The sequence below is a fragment of the Trematosphaeria pertusa genome (assembly GCF_010094035.1).
Source record: "Trematosphaeria pertusa strain CBS 122368 unplaced genomic scaffold BU26scaffold_7, whole genome shotgun sequence".
Taxonomy (NCBI): Eukaryota; Fungi; Ascomycota; class Dothideomycetes; order Pleosporales; family Trematosphaeriaceae; genus Trematosphaeria; species Trematosphaeria pertusa.
In genome coordinates this window covers 69291-84763 of record NW_022987218.1, presented here as the reverse complement: position 1 = coordinate 84763, position 15473 = coordinate 69291, and the positions used below count along the sequence as shown (strand labels likewise).

At 55.0% G+C, this 15473-nt stretch overlaps 4 protein-coding genes across 4 annotated transcripts; 2 read left to right on the top strand and 2 right to left on the bottom strand.

Annotated features, from left to right (window-relative positions):
* Positions 1-1226: 1226 nt before the first annotated feature.
* On the top strand, positions 1227-1946 carry BU26DRAFT_604618 (uncharacterized protein; the record flags this gene model as incomplete). The annotated part of the gene is made up of 2 exons (XM_033835538.1): positions 1227-1284; positions 1443-1946. Exons 1-2 carry the CDS (start codon positions 1267-1269, stop codon positions 1944-1946), a joined length of 522 nt encoding a protein of 173 aa, XP_033683623.1. The 5' UTR covers positions 1227-1266.
* A 495-nt stretch (positions 1947-2441) lies between these two features.
* BU26DRAFT_302367 (glycoside hydrolase family 15 protein) lies at positions 2442-4302 on the bottom strand. The gene is made up of 2 exons (XM_033821801.1): positions 3870-4302; positions 2442-3816 (listed from the first exon to the last, which is right to left on the bottom strand). The coding sequence occupies exons 1-2, from the start codon at positions 4153-4155 to the stop codon at positions 2525-2527; spliced, it is 1578 nt and encodes a 525-aa protein (XP_033683622.1). The 5' UTR covers positions 4156-4302; the 3' UTR covers positions 2442-2524.
* A 551-nt stretch (positions 4303-4853) lies between these two features.
* On the bottom strand, positions 4854-8925 carry BU26DRAFT_518841 (uncharacterized protein). The gene is made up of 2 exons (XM_033828905.1): positions 8291-8925; positions 4854-8233 (listed from the first exon to the last, which is right to left on the bottom strand). Exons 1-2 carry the CDS (start codon positions 8520-8522, stop codon positions 5076-5078), a joined length of 3390 nt encoding a protein of 1129 aa, XP_033683621.1. The 5' UTR covers positions 8523-8925; the 3' UTR covers positions 4854-5075.
* A 580-nt stretch (positions 8926-9505) lies between these two features.
* BU26DRAFT_504794 (carbamoyl-phosphate synth) lies at positions 9506-15433 on the top strand (the record flags this gene model as incomplete). The annotated part of the gene is made up of 4 exons (XM_033826802.1): positions 9506-10115; positions 10166-12627; positions 12933-15326; positions 15377-15433. The coding sequence occupies 4 exons, from the start codon at positions 9506-9508 to the stop codon at positions 15431-15433; spliced, it is 5523 nt and encodes a 1840-aa protein (XP_033683620.1).
* Positions 15434-15473: the final 40 nt, after the last annotated feature.

The following is a 15473-nucleotide window of genomic DNA, read 5'->3' as shown; positions in this document are numbered from 1 at the left end:
CTCGATAGCCTCCGCCAGGTTCCTTACGCTTTCCAAGTCGTCTTGGTGGCATCTGAAGCACTTCAGGTCACTTTATACATCCCGATATTGTGGTTTCGGGCATGGGAGGTTAACCGATGGCGCGATAAAGGTAAGGTTTCCGTTGACGCAGCGCTCGAAGCGGATCGCGCCGTCGTCGAGGTAGGCAGCAATTGAGGTGATATCAGCGTTCGAGAGTGGTAGGCCTCGCTCGCAGGAGCAGGAGTAGTGGACAAATTTTGAAGTGGCAGATGTTGTGTGAAAATGAGCCTGGAGGACCCTGGTGGCTTTTGCGCAGTGGAGGGTGGGTTTCGGTGTGGAGCTGGCGAAGCATGGGCGGAAGTACTTCAGTGCTCCGTTCAGCCCCTACTTGTAGGCAACTGCACCGAAGAAAAATCTCGTCGACCCTCCAAATTTTTTTCCTCGTCAATCGTTGTCGCATAGTTGACAAAGGCACCGCGGTCTCGGATATTGAAGTCTTAGCGACGTGACGAGCCATCGAACTCCGTCAGCATTAGCAGCAAACATTCGCGACGGACTAGTGCTACTTGGGGCCTCCCGTGGTCTCCAAGCGCATCTACGCAAATGTCAGGACAATCAGTTGCATTCGAATACTGTGGTTTAGCAGCGAACCAGTCTACCTAATCAGAAGAGGTACCTGGGAATATCCTACGTCAATGTCTAGCCCACCGACGAAAGAGAACCAGATATAGACAGAGCAGTATGAGTATATCATGTCACTGTTAGCAAAGCTAAAAGACCAAGTCTAGAAATGAACACTGCTGCAGGGACGAGCTGGACGCAGGCCTGACGGTTAGAGAGTGTGGCTTCCATTCACTTCAGAAAGCTCACCTCGCTTCCTGCTCACGCCGCTTATATCTGGAGCGCTGCATGCTTCACTCTTATCTCACTTCAATTTCAATTTGAGTATGTGTTCTCTCCCCTCCTATATCACAGCTGACTATCATCTCTTCTCTTCTCGCCTTTGCTCTTGACTCTTCTATCCGGCCGTTGGTGGGCTCTTCTCGACCTTTCTAATTTCTGTTTGCGTTGTCTATCCTACTTAATCTCTTGAGGCTGAAGTACCTTCACTGCGCATACTCAAGGCCAGGTCCTATTCTCTCAAGTCGCGATCGGCGTTTGCAATGCCGCGTGCTTCCTCCGATACTCGACACGCTACTAGCAAAGTACCGTCAAACCGTACATCTGACCCCTCTAGAAAGAGAAAGAGGCAGTCAGAGCACAATTATGTCGGTGACAATCAAAGTTCGTCATACTCTTTGACACTGTTCGTCCTTTTCTTCCCCGTACCCGCGCTGATATGTTCTAGACACGTCGTGTTCAAGTAACACGCGAGACAAGACACTCGTGTGTCGCAGCCCACGTTGACCCATGTGTGGAATGTGCATTCTAATAGAAAATAGGAGATTGAAGACTTGGAGGCATTCGTGCGTGAGTTCAAGAGGTCCGAGAACACCACCCTCAGCTTGCGGAACAGCCTGAATGATAACTTGGAGAATCGATTGGTGGAGTCATATAAGAGGGAGGAAGAGAAAGACAAACAGATCGACACACTCAGAGCACAACGCGATCTGCACAAAACCCGAGCTGGAAAGGCCACATCCGCCCTGCTTAGGGCTCAAGCAGAAACAGAGACCCTCGCGACCGAGAAGATAGAGATGGAGAACGAGATAAGCCTTCTCAGAGGCGAGAAAGAAACTTTGAAGAGCGAGGTCGAGGAATCCAGAGGAGCCGAAGAGCTGCGGCAGGAAAACGAGGCCTTGAAAGCTGACAAGGAGAGCCTGACGACGGAAAAAGACGGATTGAAGACTCGGATCGACAGTCTGGAAAAGGAAGTCAATGACTCTAGGGCTAAGTTCCAGCAGTACAAGAGGAGGGTTATAGAAGTCAGCAGTACAGACCTCTAATAGTCAGCCGTGCACTCGAAAGGACGGGTGGATAGGACCACTATTCCATGCTCACGGGGATTGACGGTATCCAAACATGATTGCTCGAATACAAAAGGAAGACTCGGGCAATGAGTATGGGCGTCTGACGGACTGGTCTTCGATTTCTTCTTCGCAGGGAGTGCTCATAGCGACGTTGGCCTTGGACTTGTATATTGAACATTTTCTCGGATCCTGGCCATATGGCATATGGCGGGCTTTATATGGTCCTTGCTGTACAGTAGACATACTAGCTTCGACAGCTACGAGTTCAATTCAATCGACTGCTAAACCTGAAACTCTTCAAAGCCGACTTGCAATGGCTATGCCGCCACGCACTTACATCATACCGAAAACAACATACCATCCCATGCTACCCCAACAAAGTCGCTAATGCAAAACGAGGGTATCCTTAAGACGTTTCCGAGTCCCAAGCCCAGCCCAAAAGTAAAACCCAATCATAAGGCTCATAACCTCATACCATCATAATGCATCCTCCTCTAGACACCCTCCTCTAATTTCACTTGCTTTCACCTGCAAACCCATTCGCGCCGACTCCATCAAAACGCTTCCGCCAACGCCTTCCGCGCCCTTACAGCCTGCAAAAAGGCCCCATAACTCCACGTCAAATCCCTTGCACCGCGCATATACCCCGTCACGCGATCGAACTGTTCGCTCATGGCACCGGCGCCATCAACATGCATCTTCACTATTTCCAGGAACTCATCCCCGATGAGCTTTAGTCTCTCGATAACAGAGTGGTATACGGCGTCACTAGGTCCATAGGTCACGCCAGGCTCGGGTGTTAGGGAGGATGAGGCGAGGAGGGCTTCGTAGAAAGGCATGCCGATGGGGCTGATGGTGAGATTGGAGGTGGAAGTCGCTTGGGTTGCGGTCCGGTATAGGACTTCGGCGGCCGAGGAGGTGCACAGGAACCAGGGGTTTCCGCCGCGGTTGGAGGTACCGTAGCCGTCGTAAATGTCTTCGGGGTAGCGACCTAGTCCTACGCCTTCCATGATGTTTGTGCCGATAGGAGTGTCGTAGTCCTCCTCCGGCTTGCTGTTAATCGGAAATCTCGTTCGCTGATCCTGCACGAGGGCTAGTAGCGAGACAAGAACCTCATCCGAATATGGCGGGTATAACGGTTCGAAAGGGGCCTCTTCATCAGGGTACGCATGGATAGAGCCAAGTAAGAGACCGCAGTCCAGTCCGGTCCGATGACTCCATAGCGTCTCGACCAAATGGCCCTTCCTCGAGTTCCAGAATCTCCTCACGAAACGCTCTAGGTACGAAGCCTGCTCGGCATACCAGTTGGCAGCACCGTTATCGCCGAACGCTCTTGCGACCTCGCTTCCCTCCTTCAACGCCCGCCACTGCACCATTGCGGTAAAGAAATGCAGTCCGTCGACCTCCTCCCAGAGATCGAAGCCCGTTGCATTCCAGAAATGGCTCACATACTCCAAATCCGCTTTTATGATGCTCTTAGCAGGCATACTGGGCTCGTAGAGCAGATCGAAAAAGCTGTCGCCTTCATTGCTGTCCCACAAAGACGGGTGGGAGGTATTGTAGGCCCGCAGGTACGACATGAGTGTTATGGCGCGGAGAGCTGGGCCATCGCGTTGCGGTCGTCCCCAGTTCCCTCTGAAGGCCGAGCCATCGATGTGGAATTTAGGTTCGCCCAGACCCTGCTTTGTTTCGAAGGTCCCCGATGGGTTGTCAGTATGCTGGATGTCATATTGGAGCTTTGCATAGGCGTCGAGGATCGTGGAGAGGGTGGCGGAGAGGGAAGAGGAGGGATCATCGGCGTATAAGTCTACGAGCGTGCCTGTAGTAATGGCTGCGTCTCGAACCCCTGCAACCTTATGTTAGCATTTTCCTCTCCAACCCAAAGGATGGGCTGCGAACACTGAAACCAGTAATCCGGCTCCCTAGTCGAAGGACTTGCTACTACGGTCCCATCAACCACACCCTTCCCTTCCACGTTCCTGCCGCCTGGCTTCACATTATCCAGCAACTTCTCAAGTGCTATCCGCTCCTCCCTCTCTATCCACGCATCTAGCGTATCCCTCAGCGGCTTCTGCTGCTGCGGAACGCGACCAGCGGACAGGAACTCGGGAAGCCGTGGTATCGAGAAGGCGAAGGAGTAGAGGACGAGGTATGCTAACAGCACAAACGGCACAAGTAGTGCCATGCTGCTCAAGACCTGCTTGCTTGTGTAGGTGTGTGGGTAGTAGTAGGAATAACGTTAGAATTACATGAACAATACAAAGGAAGCGAATAGGGGTCGAAGGAGGGCTAAGAATCGAACAGAACAGGCGGTGAATTGCAACTCGTACGCAGGGCTCTAGGTAACCATAAGCTCCATAGGGGTACCGTGAACACATACTGGGGGGTCTCAAGACCCGACCAGGTCACCACGTCCGCCCTGCCCAGTTCCCATTGCGGCCATGACGATGGCTGGCCACATGCCCTCGTGCATTCTTTCCCTAAGCCCGTGATCCAGTAGGAAGGCGAGGACGTGTGTCGGGAGGCGGCCGTTGGCAAAACCTTGCGAGCTTGTGACGTTGACTGGAAAGCACTCGTGGCTTAGGACGGACAAAGAGGCCTCGGGACCGCGGGAATCGATACGTCACGCGACGTTTGCCCAATGACGGGTGCGCAAACGCTGCCATGTCATCACAGATCTGGCCTCAGCTGCAGGAACTGGCTCATGCTTCCGATGACGGAAAGCCTGGGATTGGGGCTCATGCTGACATTCAGCCGAGGGTTGTTCACCTGGGCAGACAAGAGCCGTCACGTGACCCACTTCGCCAACCTTGAAATCTGCACACGCGACACTAACGATGGGCAAAGCTATGGGAGCGGATGACGGAGGATATGGAAAGCCTATGCAAGGGTAGCACATTCAATAGAAATTACGCTCATACAAGCTACCTATGGTACAAAGCCCCCGCGGAGGCCACCAAAAACGTTGCGCACGCAAATGCCCGAGGGGGATATCTTGCGCAACAAAAGTCCAAAGAACCCGCCCGCAAACTATGCAAATGACCATAAGATACGGCGAAAAGCTAATGAGACAGCCGCTCAAACCAGAAAGAAATGATTTTGTCGCTAAACGCTCGATCCCATTCTCGTGTCCCCATCACTCTTCTTGCCACTCCGCTTCCTCCCCTTCCCTTTTCTCTTTGCAAGCTCGGGCGGCGGGCTGTGAGTTCCGTAGCTCTGAGTGCCCTCACTCCCTCTCGTGAGCCCCTTGACTTCCTTAAGGACGTCCCTAAAGCCCTCTTCTAACGTTGTCATCCGAGCAAGCATTATCCTACTCATGCGCTTCGACTCATCATCGCTACCGCTCTTGTCCCTCGCTTGTAGCCGCGCCGCCATCTGGATCTGTGTGCTGAAAGATGCAGGTAGCGCGCCAAGAGCACCGAAGTCAGGCACTTGCCTGTTGTCGCCGATATCCGATGCAAGGTCGAGAGCCATCGCGTTGAAAGACGGCTCGCGTCTACGCTGGTCAAGTGAAACGAAGTTTGCTATGTTCGGTGGTTGGCGACTGAGCTCGCGTGGAGGGAAGATGGGTCGAGGTCGCGATGCGGGCGCCGTGCTCATAGCAGGGGCCTTTGGCGTTCGGTAGCCGTCGCCTGACAGACGACCTGGGGTAGCTGTCCCGCTGCGTGTAGCTGTACGAGGTGGCTTTTCGGGGGAGCGTGAACGGAAATTCGGCTCCGCAGCTTCATGAGATGGGCTGAAGTCCTTCGATGGGCTGAAGAGGACCGTGTTGGTTGACCAGTTGCGATTATGGCTGGGCTTCTGCTGATCATGCTTCTTCCCGGGGGACATCTCGACGGGCTTCTGGAAACCCGAAGACGATGGGGAACTAGCTCTTGCCGGGGTGCGCGCAAGAGATCGAGGCTTTACGGTCATTGGCGTGCGGAAAAATTCGTCCTCCGACGTCTCATATCCAGCTTGATGCCTGTTCTCCTTGTCCAAATCTTCTGTATTCCTCGTAATGCGATCAGATGTTCCCCGATCCTCCTCGTCGTTGGTCAGGAGCTCGTCATCGCCATCGTCAGCCTCCGTTTGTTGTTGCGTGTCCTCCGTCCTTATGTCAGGCTCCTCTTCCTCGGCAATCGGCCGCTGGAAGGGATTCAAATTGTCATCTGGATCCGATGCCATAGTCCTGGTGCTTGTGAGCGGAGGTCTACGTCTCTGCTGGACATGGCTAGCTGTCTTCGTGCGTCGTAAGCCAGGCCTGGCGCGGCCCTCCAAGCGGTCAAGGAGGGATCGGGTGTCCTCTTGCGGTGGGAAGGCATATTCTTCATTGCCCAAGTTTTTCATCCAATCAGTCACAACGTTACTTGAGTTCCTTCTACCCAGCGGATTCGAGGGCGCCTGGATGCTAGGATCCCTAAAAGGCCGGCGAAACACCTCTTCCAGAGCACGGTCCTTGCGGAATGTTGTTATCGAAGGCTCGCGTAAGCGTGTCCCGGGGCTGAACACATCCATGGGCCCGCGGATACTAAATGCCGGTACGGGAGCCTTGGACTGTGACCGACCGCGCTGCTCGACGAGGTCGGTTGGTCCATAAGCGAGGTTCGATAAGAGTAAGCGTTCGTAGAAGAAGATACTAAAGAGGATCGGTATGTGGGTGATCTTGATGATAAGCCGGTTCATCCTTATAAACCTCTTGAAGCGCATGAAGTATTTCAGAGGGATAAATAGCCAGCCGATGATGTTCGTCGGAGGAATGTAGGAGAAGAGTGCATCCGACTTGACCATGGATATCGTGTTCACGGCGAACAGGAACTGATGCTCCTCGTTCGCGTTTTGCACGACGGCCATGAAGGAATTCGTCAATACGGTGACCAGGATGGTGACGATGAGGAAGTGGCAGATGAAGAGGAAGAGTGCCAGTAGCGTCTTCCCTAAGGGGTTGTAGTCAGACCAGATGTCCCATGCCGCAGGAGTGAAACCCATCAACAGCTGAAAAAGGGCATAGGCCGTGCTACCCGGACCCAGGTCCTTCTTGAAAGCGAGGGTGAAGGCGACGAAGAAGCCTGAGCAGCTGATGACAATGAGCACCAAGATGGCCATTAGATCCATGGCCATCATGCGAAAGGCGATCAGGAGTTGAGAGAAATAGCGATAGTGGTCGAGCGCCGAGAACAGACGGGGGAAGAGAAGGACGGCGGTCGAGCCGAGAACATCGTAGGCCATCATGGCCATCTCATGCCTGCTATGCACGTCGGGCATCAGTATGCCGTACAGGCGCAGGACGTAGTAGACCAAGAACATGAGTAGGATGCCTAGATCAAAGGCATTCCACACGCTCATGATGTAGAGCCCGAAGCCTTGCTCAGAGAAGCCGACAATCTCATCTAACATGTATCCGGCGCTCCAGAACCAGAACAAGACCTCCAAGGCAGTGATGTCGTCGGATTTCTCCGCGAGGACAGCGAGGAAGAGGCCAAGCATGGTAGCGAAGGAGAGGGTCGAGAACAGGTTGCGATAGCGTGGTACACGAAGTCGAGAAAGCTTGAAGAGGGAGGCGTCGCGAGGATCATAAAGCGTCACTGTACGTCTCATCAGTGCGGCAGCGGGTTGAGGTGGGGGTTGTGTATTCGCTTGCTTGGTGGGCGACAGGCGGCGCGATGGCCCTCTTCCAGGGGACACATCGTCGTCGAAGGTGTTATAGTACCGGGCCTGGGGCTCAGGCTTCCGATGGAGGCTGTCCGCTACCGAGTGGAAGACGATGGTGCCTGCCCATATCGCCTCGAGCTGTTGGACGACCAAAGGATGTGCGAGGAACTTCTTGGCCTGGGCGCGAATGGCGATTTCGACGGTGGATATGCGCGCGGAGCGGGGATCACGGCGAGCCCAGTTTCCGGCGCCAGGGGTCGCAGTGCCCGCGGTAGGCGTGGCTAGACCCTGGAGGGGATCGAAGTCGTAGGAGAGAGCATCGATCAACTCGCGGGTAGAAAACTCCTTCAGCAGCCTCATAGCCAGCAACTCGCATACCAGCGCCCTAGAGCGATTCACTCCGATATTGCCCGGGTTTGCCTCGCCTTCCTTGCGGAACTGTAGGCAGTTGGCGAGCAGACAGTACAGCGTGCCGCGGGAGTAGTGGTCGGAGAGGATCTGCTGCTGGATGGGCTTGATGAGAAACTGCGACACCTGCGGGGAGCGCAGCTGGTCCCAGGAGAGCGTCGTCTCGCATCGCTGGATTACGATGATGCGGAGGGCGTGGGTGGTGTTGTAGATGGGAATGCGATCTACGGCTCAGGGTCAGCGCAGGCGCAGTAAACAAACAGCAAGTCGTCCAGACATACCCAAGAACTCTGAGGAGAAGACGGGCAGCAGAGGCTCGTCGCGGCGGCCACGGTCGTCCTCGTCTTCATCGCCGCCGTCGTACTGGGCCATCTCCTCGCGGTCGTCCTCCCCGTCCTCGGACGCGCTCTGCTCTTGCTCTGCATGCCGGCTCCGGTACTGGTTCCAGGCGGCCAGAAGAGGCGTGGTCTCGGAGCGAGTGTCTTTCCGGGTGCGCAGCAGTGATGCGAACATGGAAAAGCTTGTCCGCCCGCTGGGTGCGCTGCGTTCCTCCTGGACGCGCGTTGGGGCGGTGGTGTGGTTGAAGAGGGAGCGTGATGGAGGACGAGAGTTTCACGATAGCGGGCACGGCGACGATAAGAGCCCTCCCCAGCCGTGCTGCACACCACCATCCGCCTTCACCGCTCTGCTCGGGCCGTACACAGTATAGTAGTGCTGAGGACGGTGATCATGGGATGGTGCAGGCCGTTTTCGAGAGATAAGAGAGCTCCCCCGCGATGTTGAATCGCGGAGACAGCCAATCGCAGCGCCGGGCCTATACACACTGCAGCTGGGGCCCCCGGTTCTCGCGTTGGCGAGCGCGGCTACTGCAGAAAAGACGCACAGGAGGGCTGCTGTGGCCCAGGATCGTCATGGGAAAGCCCGCACTGCGATGGCCGTGGGGTCGAGTGATGGCGTTCTGTATACAAATATGCTTTCGTCTGGACTGCCCTCACATGCCCACAGTTGTCCCGGCACAGTGCCGCATGGTTGCCCTGCAGTATGGGGCTTCTGTGCTATGCCTCATTCCATGGTGTCAGACGGCCGCGCTATCATTTACCTAGGGACCATGCAGCAATGTCGTCTCCGAAGTGAAGCTGATGGATGGGCGCCATTGGCCGGCGGGCAGTTCGCGGCGTCCAGTGGACCTGCGGTAAGCTGCAGCGTGCAGAGCGAGCTCCGACTCGTCGGCCGCCTGAATCGGAATCAGATCGGAGAGCCTCCTATCCCATCACGTCCAGCACAGTGCAGCCCTACTCGTAGACTACTGGGTAATCGCACTTGCACCTTCCACGCGCTCGAGCCAATGACATCGCCGCATGCCCCGCCGCTCACGGCGCCCCCACCGAAATTTTCCAAAATCTCAGCTTCTCTTCTGCCCCCCAGCAATTGCCCGACAGACTCGACCCCCAAGGCCGCCGGAGCCCTCGAGCTGTCTTCCACTCTTTTCTTTGACCATGCCCCGCCACCACGACGAGCGCCAGAACATGGCCCTGGAGCTCCAGGATGGCTATGTGTGCTTCGGCCGGAGCTTCGGTGCCGACAAGAGCATTGCGGGCGAGCTGGTCTTCCAGACGGGCATGGTGGGCTATCCCGAGTCGATAACGGATCCCTCGTACCGCGGCCAGATCCTCGTCATAACCTTCCCGCTAGTCGGCAACTATGGCGTGCCCGCCCGAGAAGAGATGGATGGCCTGCTGAGGGACCTGCCCGCCTACTTCGAGGCCAAAGAGATCCACATTGCAGGCCTCGTGGTGGCCGCATACGCCGGCGAAGAGTACTCGCACCATCTGGCCACCTCTTCGCTGGGCGCATGGCTGAAGGAACAGGGCGTGCCTGCCATCACCGGCGTGGACACGCGAGCACTCACGAAGCGCATACGGGAGGAAGGAAGCATGCTGGGCCGCTTGCTTCGGAGGACAACGCCGTCTCCCGTCTCCACTGCCCTCACTAACGGGGTCGTCAACACCCAGATACTGACCGATGGCCCCATCGAGCAACACTGGAGCGCAGACTTTGAGCAGATTGAATGGGTAGACCCTAACGCGAAGAATCTTGTGGCTGAAGGTGACGTTCCCTATGCACCTGCGCAGGAGGACTGTCTAACACCTGCGCAGTATCCATCAAAGAGCCCAAAATCTACTCCCCCGACCCGTCCACTGCCCTCCAGCACCCCTCGGGCCGTCCTGTTCGCGTAGTCTGTGTCGATGTTGGCCTGAAGTATAATCAGTTGCGATGTCTTGTGAGGAGAGGGGTCGAGGTGCGGGTCGTGCCTTGGAACTACGACTTCCCAAAGCTCGCCGGCAAGGATTATGACGGTCTGTTCGTCTCGAATGGTCCTGGCGACCCCGCAATGATGGAGGCAACCGTAAGCCACATCCAAGTGGCTATGCGGGAGGCAAGAACGCCCATCTTCGGTATCTGCTTGGGACACCAGTTGCTCGCAAGAGCCGCTGGAGCCGAGACGATGAAGATGAAGTTCGGTAACCGCGGCCATAACATCCCCTGCACCAACATGATCTCAGGCCGCTGCCACATCACGTCGCAGAATCACGGATATGCGGTAGACGCGAAGACATTGCCCAACGGCTGGGAAGAGCTGTTTGTCAACGCCAACGATGGGAGCAACGAAGGCATTCGGCATGTTAGGAGACCCTACTTCAGCGTGCAGTTCCATCCCGAGCATGCGCCTGGGCCGCGCGACACTGAATATCTGTTCGATGTCTTTATCGACACTATCAAGAAGGCTATCGAGTCATCCGAGGTGCTTTCGCAGCCAGTTGCGTTTCCCGGCGGCACCGTGGAGGAGAACAAGAAATTGGCTCCCCGCGTCTATGTGAAGAAGGTGCTCGTGCTGGGAAGTGGAGGCCTAAGCATTGGCCAAGCGGGAGAGTTCGACTACTCGGGAAGTCAGGCTATCAAGGCCTTGAAGGAGGAAGGCATCTACACGATCCTCATCAACCCCAACATTGCCACGATCCAGACTTCGAAGGGTCTTGCCGATAAGGTCTACTTTCTCCCGGTAACCGCCGACTTTGTTCGCAAGGTCATCCAGAAAGAGCGGCCGGATGGTATCTATGTCACGTTTGGTGGTCAAACTGCGCTTCAGGTCGGCATCCAGCTCAAGGACGAATTTGAGGGATTAGGTGTGAAAGTCCTAGGGACGCCCATTGAGACCATCATCACGACGGAAGACCGCGAGCTCTTTGCCCGCAGCATGGAGTCTATTGGGGAGAAATGCGCCAAATCAGCCTCTGCCAGCTCTGTCGACGAAGCCATGCGCGTCGTGAAAGACATTGGCTTCCCCGTTATCGTTCGAGCCGCCTACGCTTTAGGCGGTCTTGGAAGCGGCTTCGCCGAGGATGAGAAGCAGCTGCTCGACCTCTGCAACAAGGCATTTGCAGCCAGTCCCCAAGTACTCATCGAACGAAGCATGAAGGGCTGGAAAGAGATCGAATACGAAGTCGTTCGAGACTCTCGAGACAATTGCATCACGGTGTGCAACATGGAGAATTTCGATCCCTTAGGCATTCACACCGGAGATTCCATTGTAGTGGCGCCATCGCAGACCCTTTCGGACGAAGACTACAACATGCTTCGAACGACAGCCGTCAACGTCATTCGACATCTTGGCGTCGTCGGCGAATGCAACATTCAGTACGCCTTGAACCCCTTCTCTCGCGAGTACTGCATTATCGAGGTAAACGCTCGTCTTTCGCGTTCATCCGCTCTTGCGTCCAAGGCCACGGGCTACCCCCTCGCTTTCGTCGCCGCCAAGCTGGGCTTGAACATTCCGCTCAACGAGATCTCCAACTCAGTCACCCGGGTGACATGCGCCTGTTTCGAACCATCTCTCGACTACGTTGTGGTGAAGATCCCGCGATGGGATTTGAAGAAGTTCTTGCGTGTTTCCACGCTGCTCGGCTCGTCGATGAAGAGTGTAGGCGAAGTCATGAGCATTGGCCGAACTTTTGAGGAGGCAATCCAAAAGGCTATTCGCGCAATCGACCCGAATAATCTAGGTTTCAACGAGACCGCCGCATTGATGAAGATCGACCAGGAGCTGCAGACGCCTTCTGACCAGCGATTGTTTGCCATCGCCAATGCTATGAAGGCTGGCTACAGCGTAGACAAGATCTGGGAAATGACTAAGATCGACAAGTGGTTCCTGGGTCGCCTCAAGGACCTAAGCGACTTCGAGAAGCTCATGTCAAGCTATAACACGGCCAGCATCACCAAACCACTAATGAAACGGGCGAAACAACTGGGATATTCCGACCGCCAGTTAGCCAAGTTCTGGGGCTCGAACGAGCTCGCTGTGCGCCGCGCCCGTGTCGATGCTGGTATCTGCCCAATCGTCAAGCAGATTGATACTGTCGCTGCAGAGTTCCCAGCGATGACGAATTACCTTTACTTGACGTATAACGGAACCGAGCACGACATCAGCTTCAACGATCGTGGAGTCATGGTTCTCGGTTCTGGCGTATACCGCATCGGTTCCTCCGTCGAATTCGACTGGTGCTCAGTCAGAGCTATCCGCACACTGCGCGAACAGGGCTTCAAAACGGTCATGGTCAATGTAAGTTAAAAGCCTTTTTTTTTTGGATGTACCTGTCTCTTGCGGTAGAGAATTCTCCGGATCAAGGGCTCGCTGTACAGATGAGATTGCTCGTACAGTGACTATCCCTGCAATTGTACGCACCTGCGAAGGCCTCCAGGGTGGCTGTTACGCGCGTCGTTATATCCGGAGATTTCCACACCGTGAGGGCCTGCGCTCTAGACGGGCACATCTGCCGTCAGAAATCTCCTTTTTGGACCCTTTCTGGACTTCTCGCACCTCATGGACTGTTAATTCTAAGAGATTATATGCTAACTTCTCTATAGTTCAACCCGGAGACCGTAAGCACTGATTTCGACGAAGCGGACCGACTGTACTTTGAGAACATAAGTCTCGAGACAGTGCTGGATATATACACCATGGAGAACTCCAGCGGTGTAATCATCTCTATGGGCGGGCAGACCCCAAACAACATCGCCCTGCCTTTGCATCGCCTGAATGTCAAGATTCTTGGTACCTCGCCGGAGATGATCGACACCGCTGAGAATCGCTACAAGTTCTCCCGAATGCTTGACCGGATCTCAGTTGATCAGCCTGCCTGGAAGGAGCTAACAAGTATCGAAGAGGCCACGGAATTCTGTGACAAGGTTTCATATCCAGTGCTTGTCCGTCCATCGTACGTTCTGTCAGGAGCAGCTATGAACACGGTCTACTCCAAGGACGATTTGGCCAACTTCTTGAAGCAAGCTGCCGACGTGTCCAGGGATCACCCAGTGGTGATTACCAAGTATATCGAGAATGCTAAGGAAATCGAGATGGACGCTGTCGCACGCAACGGCACGATGATCGGACACTTCATCTCGGAGCATGTTGAGAATGCTGGCGTTCACTCCGGAGATGCTACGCTTATCCTGCCACCCCAGGATCTGGATCCTGAAACTGTCCGGCGCATTGAAGACGCGACGAGAAAGATCGGAAATGCGCTGAACGTCACTGGTCCTTTCAACATTCAATTCATCGCCAAGGATAATGAGATTAAGGTGATTGAATGCAATGTGCGCGCCTCGCGGTCTTTCCCCTTTGTCTCAAAAGTCATGGGAGTCGATCTCATCGAGATGGCCACGAAGGCTATGGCTGGCCTACCGGTTACCGAGTATCCTCCGGTAAATATTCCCGCCGACTACGTCGGTGTTAAGGTTCCTCAGTTCTCATTCTCTCGGCTCTCTGGCGCTGATCCGGTCCTGGGCGTAGAGATGGCCTCGACTGGCGAAGTGGCATGCTTTGGCCGATCAAAGTACGAGGCTTACATCAAGGGCCTCATTGCTACTGGTTTTAGATTGCCGAGAAAGAACATCCTGCTGTCCATTGGCTCATTCAAGGATAAGTTGGAGATGTTGCCGTCTATCGAACGTTTGCACAAGATGGGCTTCAATCTGTTCGCCACAGCCGGGACAGCAGACTACATACAGGAGCACGGCATTCCAGTCAAATTCTTGGAGGTTCTTCCTAGCGGTGATCAGGACGAACAGAAACCGGAGTATTCGCTGACCCAACACTTGTCCAACAACGTCATCGACCTCTACATCAATTTGCCGTCCAACAACCGCTTCCGTCGACCGGCAAACTACATGAGCAGAGGATACCGGACTCGTCGAATGGCTGTGGACTACCAAACACCGCTGGTTACCAATGTCAAGAACGCCAAATTGTTGATTGAAGCTCTAGCCCGCCATTATGATCTTGAAATTAGCAAGGTGGATTTCCAGGAATTCTTCCCTGGCGCCCAAGAACAGTCCGAACTACAACTGTCCAGACTGAACGGCTCCTTGTCTCTTGCTCAGCTCCTTGCGAAATCGCCGTTTAAGAGGAAGCACATCACTTCCGTCAAGCAGTTCTCGCGCTCCGACCTCCACCTTCTCTTCACAATCGCCCAGGAGATGCGTCTCGGCGCTCAACGCCAAGGATGCCTAGATATTCTGAAAGGCCGCGTACTCTGTACCATGTTCTTCGAGCCTTCGACGCGTACATCATCATCTTTCGACGCCGCCATGAAGCGCCTAGGCGGCGAGGTCGTTGTAGTCAATGAAACGGCCTCGTCAACGAAGAAGGGTGAATCTATCGCCGACAGTGTTCGTACGCTCGGGTGCTACGGCGACGCAATAGTGCTGCGTCATCCGTCCGAAGAGGCTATCGACATTGCGGCGAAATTCTCTGACGTCCCCGTCATCAATGCTGGAAACGGCAGTCGAGAGCACCCAACCCAGGCTCTTCTGGATATCTTCACGATCCGAGAAGAGTTGGGAACGGTCAATGGACTCAGCGTCACTTTCGTCGGCGATCTCAAGTATGGCCGCACGGTCCACTCCCTCTGCGAACTCCTCTCGCACTACGACGTCACTATCAATTTGGTCTCGCCTCCTTCCCTGCCTGTGCCGGACTCCGTCCGCGACGTATTGAAGTCTCGCGGTCAGCTCGACACCGTGTCGAACGATCTGACCTCTGAGATTGTGGCCAAGACAGACGTGCTCTACTGCACCCGCGTGCAAAAGGAGCGCTTCCCCGACCTCGCGAGCTACGAACGGGTGAAGGACAGCTTCGTGGTCGATAACAAGGTGCTCAAGGCGGCCAAGGCCAATATGGTGGTTATGCACCCTCTGCCGCGCAACAATGAGATCCACGAGGAAGTGGACTTTGATCCTCGGGCGGCCTATTTCAGACAGGTAAGTACTCTTTCAGTGTAGCCCAGACGTGGCCGGCTAACAGAGTACAGATGAAGTATGGACTGTACACGCGCATGGCACTCCTGGCGATGGTCATGGCTCCCTGAGACCCCCGGCGTATACCCGCACGCCTTTTCTTACCAGATT